Genomic DNA, 8,769 nt, shown 5'->3' with positions numbered 1-8,769 from the left:
TACAATTTTATTTAATATTTGTCTTGTTTTGCTACATAAATGAATTATGGACCAATCACACAGTCATTAAGGTATTATGATTACCAGTTTGGTTTAATTTTGGGGATAACGACCATTTTGACACATTTTTGAAAATTATTTGTCAAAATGCTAGGTTCAAAACTTTTTGACCAATATGTCACTCTGTCAGCACCACACGCTCTGAGCAGAGATGGGTCGTGAATGACACGTGGTGTCAAATGCGTGGTCCCAAGGACTCGTCTCTGACAAAAGGGTGTCCTTTACACGTTTTGCATCACAGCAAATCCTAGACATGTCAGGTGGAGAAGCATGTAACTTGCAAGCATGCCATGTGTCACGTTGTGGTACAATCCGCCTTTACATGTAGCGAGTGATTGCTTATATATACCTACACGGCCTACTTCTTATTCCCAACTCCTTATTATTTCTTATTACAAATCTCTCCATTTAAATTGCTCTCAAATTTTAGTTTTTGGATTTCTTATTCTTGTGAGACTTTTAAACAAGTAAGTTTTTCCTTTTTTTCTCACTATTATTTTTGTGTGTACTACTATAGAATAAAAACCCTAGAAAATGAATTATTAAATTATAGTAGATTAAAATTTTAAACCCTAGGACGTTAACATGTAAATTTTTGTGCTCCACATTCATAATTATAATATATGTTAAAACCTTAGGAAGATCACATTTGGTAAAAAAAATTATTTAGCAACTTAACTTAAGTTAATTTGAGACTTAATTTGAATATACATAATTAAGAATTATTAATTATTTATTCAAGCTAATATTTATTAATTTATTTAAATAACTAATACTTATTCTGAATTTGAAAACTATATTGTATATATAATATATTACTTGAGGTTTTAATAAATATATGAATATTTTTAATTAGATACATGGATTCCCCTTCCGGTTCACCACCACACGACGATGACAAGAAACAAAATCATACTCCCCACAAAGCCTAGTTGATCCAGGTCCTAGGTGGGTATCATCTATCTGTATGATCAGCTTGCAATAGTTAAAGACATCACAACTCTGCTTGAAGGTCAAAAACACCCTATGGAAAACTTTTCCACTTCTATCTAGCCGCCCAGCTTATAAGCAAAGCTTGGTGAAAAAGCAGCATGTAATTCAACCATTTTGGCAGGAAAGCATAAGACTCATCCCAATCTCCATAAATTTTCACAATCACCTTTTGTTTTACCTTCCACGTTTTCCTATATGATATATGAAAACCATGATTTGTTGCAATTCATTTTTGGATTAGAGCAATTTTAACATGCAGCTCCTCCCTTATCATTTTTATAATGTAAAAAAAAATTAAATTAATCAAAAGAATCAGATATAAAAATAGGTGAATCATACATATTATATATAAAAATAGATATACAAATACCTATGATCATTGAAAAAATGAAATTAGAGTTCAATTGTTTGTAATCTTGGGAAAGAGTTTGGTTAACACATATGTGTTCTCCAACCCATTTGTCGATAACCCAATAGTTGCCCCATTTTTTTACATGTGCCCTCACCCTCCAGGGACAATCATCGTTGTGATTTTATACTATGATCAATCGAGTGGTATCACTTGCAACAATGATGCTATGACTTCATACAAAATTGCTTTATTGCCATCTGCACATTGTGCTTACAGTCAAACTCTTGGTCCTTATATAACTCTTGACCCATATGCTAATTAGGTGCTTGTTCTCCCTCAATTGCAGGGAACTCCCGATCTGAGTGTGCCCAATTATTATACATATAATGACTTGTATTAGCCCAAAAAGGAGTATTATTATGACCTATATAACATCATATGTGCAGACATCAAACAAATGCATAATAAAAATTAAACTTCTAAAAATAGCTACTAAATCTTTTTCCTAACCTTCCGTGTTCCAACAATGCCTAGCGAAGAAATCGGATGCCATATTATGGCAGCCGAAGATGAATCGAAATCACCCTCAACGTCGGTGTTCGATAAGTCACTATCCAGAACAAGACCTTTTCCCACCTCTTCCTCATAACTATCTGTACACAACGTCAGATCATATTCGTCTTGGGCGGTAGTCATTTCACTTAACATTGGTGAAGGTAGGGGTGGATGGGTGGGGATAAGACATACCTATCATCAGGATCAAAATGTGACTCCCTATTAATGTCAACAGACTAAATTATAGGGAGTGAATGCTCATGCATAGATCAGAGTCTAGTTTTGCATACAGTTGAATAAATATATGTCATCCTGATTTAGAAATGCTTCAACTACGCATGTCACATCATCATCTTCAACAATCTCCACGCTGATCCATTTCCCCTTACAGGTGGAGCATCTAGTAGTCAAGCAACATAGAGATTGACTCTCTTGTACTCCTAAATTCTTGTGGATTATCTTCTTCAGAGTATAATAGCTACAACGGGGACTCATGCAGATCATTTTCGTATCTCCTTCAAAAATAGGACCATAATACTTCCTCTCATTGTAGTATACAAGGTCAATTAATGAATCACTAATGGCACTCATTCTAAAAAAATAAGAGTATAAGAGTAGAAAATAACACTGTACACATAACTGATGAGTAAAACTATAGAGGATATTTGAAAAATTTGTGTTGGAGAATACGAGGCGTGGGGGTGGTATATATAAGCAAGGATTTGCCATAAATGAAGGCGATTATACCACAACATGACACATGGCATGCATGCAAGCGACACGTTGCTCGTCGTGATGGGTCTAAGATCTGCTCTGTTGTAAGACTTGTCATGGCCACACTTTTGTTAGAGGCAAGTCCTTGGGACCACACGTTTTATGCAACGTGTCTTACAAGACCCGTCTCTGCTTAGAGCGAGTGTTGACACCATGGCATATTGGTCAAAATGTTTAAACCAGTGACATTTTGGCAAAAATTTCCAAAACAACGTCAAAATGGTCATTATCTCTTAATTTTTTCCCGTTATTTTTGGTAATATTTTTCATAGAATAAACCTTATTTGTTGCTTTTAATGTAGTTTTTACCTTACCTTTTGATTGCACAATTAAAGTTTTAATTACATATCCAATGTCCTAAATATTTTACCAAACACAGAATGGAAATTACTTAGTTAATTAAAGACTTCTTATATATATATATATATATATATATATGAGATAAGATCATTTGACACTGGTGTCAAATTTTAAAATTTGTCACCAAATCCCAACCGTTGATTTTCGTCAATCAACGGTTATCATTTATTGGGAATTACACTTATTAATTAATTATTAATTCCAATAAATAATAACCGTTGATTGGCGGAAATCAACAGTTGGGATTTGGTGTCAAATTTCAAAATTTGACATCGGTGTCAAAGGATCCTACCCTTATATATATATATATATATATATATATATATATATATATATATATATATGGTTAATTGGATGGCAAATCACTTGACATAAAGATTTGTCTAGTCGGGAAATCATAATTATACAAAGATGGATCAATAATGATAAAAGAAGAGAGAGAATATAATATCTATTTCCGATCAATTAAATAAAAAAAGTAAATATCTAAAACGACATAACGACATAGTTTTGAGTGACAGATGGTCAAGTGACATGACAAATAATTAAACCATATATATTTTAATTTCTCCGTCAGTCCGGTTCGAAGAGAGTAGCATACAAGCGCCATAGGGGTTATTTCAGCTTAATAAGATCTAATTTGGTTATCCTGTTTCAAACTCTACCATTGTTATACTATATTATGCTTGGGAACTGTTGATTGGTTTATCTTATAGTGTAAATTTTTAGTGTATTGGATTCTTAGTTGAAGGGAATTTTTAATGCATTAAAGGCTAAAAAACAAATTTTCAAAACCTAGTGGAGGTATATTTTATTTTTATTATAGATCAATTTTATCTTCTTAAGTTTAGATTGTCTAATATGCCTGACTATCGTGTCACGATTAAATATATGAATTGAGTCTTGAGATGCTTTGGATTACGCACTATAAAAGAAAAGCCTTTTCATTTTAAAGTTGATGTTAAATTACTCTATTAGAATGCAAAAGCAATTTTCGAATACTTGTTGCACTAAACATAAATTTTATTAAACACTTTTTTTTAAAGAAAAAGTAATTTTTTTTCAAAGTCTTCCAATTTTTTTTTGCTGATTAAAAGCCTTTTTTGTTCTAAAGAAAAAAAGTTAATCTAAACATTCTCTAAATTTTTTTTCTGAAAATCTTCTCTGAATTGCCACTTTTTAATAGGATTATTTTTCTTTTATAAACCACTGTAATGAAGTTTATGTCATCTTCTCGAAAGGCACTTTTCTAACTTCTTAGGTAGTGTTTGGTTGAAGGTTTATTTTGGGATTGATGGGAAAGTGTAAGTGGATATTGAAAAATACCACGTTTGGTTCAGGTTTTTTCAAAAAATACCAGGCAAATAGGATAGATGGGAAAATGACTTTTGTGTTGATTTTTGGATAAAATTCACTGTTACAGAATACCACTTGAGATGTGGTATCATGAGATAACTGGGGAAGTGAAAAAACAGGTGCAAAGTTTCTCCCGAACATAGATTTTGCATATTTAAATAAATTTCCCTGGTAATATTTGGGTCAACCAAACAACTTTTTTTACATTTTCCTACCAAACTCACTTTCCAACCATTTCCCTATCAATTACATTTCTCTAGTAAAAAAAAATTTCTCCCTAACCAAACACTACCTAACGAATAATTCATTCTCCATCTTATATTTTTGGTATGTCTATTCATCCATAGTGGAAAACAGAACAATTGTACAAGTTGGGAACAAAATAGTTGGTGAACATTGAAAAGCCATGAAACCAGTATCAACACTGCAGCACTTCAGGGATTATGCCAGTGCCAGATTGCCATAGCCAGTTTGCAAAATGTTTGAAGCATCTCAAGTTTATCAAACAGAAGAACCTACCACCATCTATATCACTTCCAAACATTGTGACTTCACAGATAATAATAAACCCAACATTCCTTAGGAACAGAAAGCTCTACCCTGACTAATCTCACTACAATAGTTACGAGGGGAGGAAATTAATGATGGCAAATGTACCTCAAAAAGGCATAAGAAGATATAAACAACAAATCAAGATCAACCATTTTGACAAGCTGCCATTTAAACTTATGATTTATGAAGATGGTGGATTAAGAGTAGCAAAAGCAGACAATCAAAATTAAAACAACTTTGCAGTGTACATACCCTTGCGCTAAAATGGTTATCATATAGAACTATCCACTTTCACAAGGCATGATAAACAGCCCCAATGAGCCAATTAAAAAATTTTCCAGGTTTTTTTTCTCCATTTCAGTGTTTCACCAATATTAAAGAGGAGGATTAAAGACATTAAAGGAGCTAGGAGTGGACTTCAAACAGGATCAATACCTTGAGTTACAGCTGAAAATTGACATTATCAAAAGTAAAGAATAAGAGATTGAAAACCAAGAATCAGCTGTTTTATCTGAATTCAAGCGGTTTCTCTCCTTCCCCCATTCTCTCTCTCTCTCTCTCTCTCTGTCTCTCTCTCTCTGTCTCTCTCTCCTGGCAGAGTTGCCTTACATGAAAGTCAAGAAAGAGCACAAAAATGTAAGTGTCTTTGCTTCTAAGGCTAAAAACTCAGAATCTTCAACTTGCGTGCGTCTTCACCCTTAGGGGTAGGGGGTGTCAATAAACTAATTAACTTACAAAGCATCACATAAAGCCAAATATTTGTCTAAAAATGTCTTGTTGTAACCAATCCCACAAGCAATTGAACCTGGCACTAATTATACAAGGCAATCAACTTGCAGATACAACACTTAAAAAAAATTGTCAAAATATAGCTTCAATCTCAATCATCATGTGAAAGAAAAAGGTCTACAGAGCCAAATAGATTTTGTTTTTCAATTCAATGCTAATTGAAAAACTTCTACACAGGTGAAAACAATATGTCAATACTACCACAATACAAAAATGCAGTGATGTGCAAAACACTACTGAGCTACTGTTAAACAAGGATTGAATCAAATAGCTTATTTAAAATAACAGATTGATACACTACACAACATCAAAAATTCAACATACAATCTATCATTAGTCTTTCCCACTGTGTTTTACACTATTCCATTACAGAATAACAAAAGAAAATCAACTTACAAATCAAACCCAATTCTCTTATGGGTGTACAAACTCTCCCGGAATCATACATCCAAATTTTCCATTTGAATGCTGCTCTTAAGAGGCACATATTCTCCAAGGTAGCCACCAAGATGGTCATGCAATGCACTCTTATCAATCCCTTGATGGTGGTAACTCTTGCACACATAGTAGAACACACTCTGCACCAACAACCCAACAAGATTGACAATCACCAAAATCCCCACCAAGAACCCACCAACCACAATCCTCGAGAACACCCCATAACTATCTCCACCGTGCACCACCACCACACTGAAAACTCCTCCAATGATCCCACAAATAATCAAATACCCAGAAACCAAAACAGCAGCATACTTGGCCCTACCCTTCAACAACTCATAGCTCTTCTTCATTGCAGCAAAACCATAAACCGGTTCCAGCACAGAAACCACGCTGGCCAAATGCCACATCGCGGTGATGTACACATGAACAACAATGAAGAGCAAGAGGATCACAACAATGGCGAAAAACAGCAAAAGGGAATTCTGGGTATCAACGGCTATGATGAGAAGCACAAGTGAAAGGACAAATACAAAGTTGTAGAGGATCATCAAGAGGGTGACCCAGATGAAAGTGAGGAACAATCGCTTGAAGACTTTAGGAATTGCAGAGATTGTGGATGAAAAGGAGACAGCTTTAGAAGTGTAGAGGGAGGCAACGGTGAAAACAACAGCTGCAGTGGAGAGGAGAGAGAATGCAAAGAGGAAGATGAGGTAGCAGAACTGAATAACAAGGAGAAGGGTCCAATCATGGCTTGTTTCAGAAGGGTCAGTGAAAGGGGATTGAAGCTGAGAGATGAGAGGGTGGGTGAAGAGAGAGTGAGCTAAGATTGCAAAAGAGAGAGGGAAGATGAGGGTGAGGGTGATGAGGTAGAAGGTTTTAGGTGACCTTTTTGGGATTGAGATTGATTCTCTAACGATTTCTGGGATGTTCAAGAATTGAAGCTCTTCTGGGGCAAGATCCATTTTTCTGATCTGAGCAAGAAGAATATGGAAGGAAGGAAGGAAGCAAAAGAGAGAAAGAAAAAAAGAATCAAACTTTTGTTGAGAGCCACCGAAACGAGAGAGAAGGAGGATGGATGGGTCACGATTTTGTTTTCAGGGGAGACACGTTTTCTGTTTTATAATAAGATGGATCCAGCCAGATGTTGATTGTTGACCGCTCCACCCACTGTTCATCTTCATTTATTGTTTATCCTCTCTTTTTTTGTTTTGTTTTTTTACAGTACTATAAATTCGTGTTTGAATCATCTTCATTTATTGTTAATCCTCAATATTTTTTTTAAGAATAATAAATGTTGAGTTATTTATATTTCTAATAATTAATTAATACTAGTAATTTATGATATAATTAATATTTACATTGAATGATGTAATAAAATTCGGGATTAATGTTTTTTTTATCTCATTGAAGATAATTTTATATACATATGTGTGAGGTAAGTGTGAAGAGAAGCGAAAACAAAAAAAATAGTCTCACACACTTTTCTATTTGGGTAAGATATAAAATTATTTTCTATAATATAAGAAACACTAATCTCAAATTTAAAAATGTCATATTAGATGCGCATGGAGGTGTGTCCAAGCCGAGCCTAGCTTTTGTCTTAAATAATTAAGTCTGTGTTTACAGTGTCAGTCTGGTAAAACATTTTACCTGTTATAAATATAATTATTGGCATGTGACCTGGCTTATTTACAAAAAAAAAATAAAAGTCTGGTTTATCCTGTTAGTTTATTTAAAAAAAATAAGACAACAAAAATTTATGCAAACAAAATATACAATTAATTGTTATCAAAAAAAAAAAAATATACAATTAATAACACTAGTAATTTCATAAATAATCATAAATTCAATGTATATCCAAACAACATAATATGAAACAAAACAAAATCATTCAAAAAGTCCGTTTAACCAATAAAAGAGGGTGAGATGAATTGAAGAGAAAGAGATGATCATTACAAGTAGTACAAAAAATATAAAGTAAAAAAATAAAATAATATACTAGACCAGTCTGAAAGACTCTAAGGCCAATAATATATTAGGTCAGTCGGAGAGGCTTTAAGGCAGAACTTTTGAATTGGAGCCTTAGACCTTTTTATTAAACGGACTTTTATACAAATTCAAGCCTGGAGCCAACAACCAGTTTTAGACATATAAGCTCATGTCTTCACGACCTGAGCCAAAAGAACCTGAAAAGCCTGTGGTTCATTTAACACCCTTGTATCCAACGCACGTGACAGTTATACATCTTTTGTGCATAATTATTTGTATTATTTCCAGAAATAATTTTAATTTTATGATCATTAAATAATTTTTTAAATTTGCATTAAGTGTCATTTTTTATGGGATCTATTAATCTCATGTTGCATGAGATAATTATCTCATGCAACAAAGATAAGATTGTGGGGTCTACTACTTTTTCAAAAAAAAATAAAAAAAATAGTAGACCCCATTATTTTCTCTCTGTTGCATAAGATAATTATCTCATGCAACATGAAATAATTATTTTCTTTTTTTACATGACTCCAAGGCTATCTCCC

General features: G+C 33.5%; 1 protein-coding gene across 1 annotated transcript; it reads right to left on the bottom strand.

Moving 5' to 3' along the window:
* Positions 1–5,974: 5,974 nt before the first annotated feature.
* Positions 5,975–7,306, bottom strand: LOC133304470 (uncharacterized). Its single transcript, XM_061504510.1, has one exon. It carries the CDS (start codon positions 7,192–7,194, stop codon positions 6,232–6,234), a length of 963 nt encoding a protein of 320 aa, XP_061360494.1. The 5' UTR covers positions 7,195–7,306; the 3' UTR covers positions 5,975–6,231.
* Positions 7,307–8,769: the final 1,463 nt, after the last annotated feature.

This window comes from Gastrolobium bilobum, unplaced genomic scaffold (assembly GCF_033153095.1).
Source record: "Gastrolobium bilobum isolate Gb01-03AN ecotype WA unplaced genomic scaffold, APGP_CSIRO_Gbil_v1 utg11839, whole genome shotgun sequence".
Classification (NCBI taxonomy): Eukaryota; Viridiplantae; Streptophyta; class Magnoliopsida; order Fabales; family Fabaceae; genus Gastrolobium; species Gastrolobium bilobum.
Note: the sequence above shows the minus strand (reverse complement) of the source record. Positions and strands in the feature narration are given on the sequence as shown.

Coding starts and splice junctions, on each gene's coding strand:
- LOC133304470 (XM_061504510.1), bottom strand. CDS start 7,194: ATGGATCTTGCCCCAGAAGAGCTTCAATTCTTGAACATCCCAGAAATC.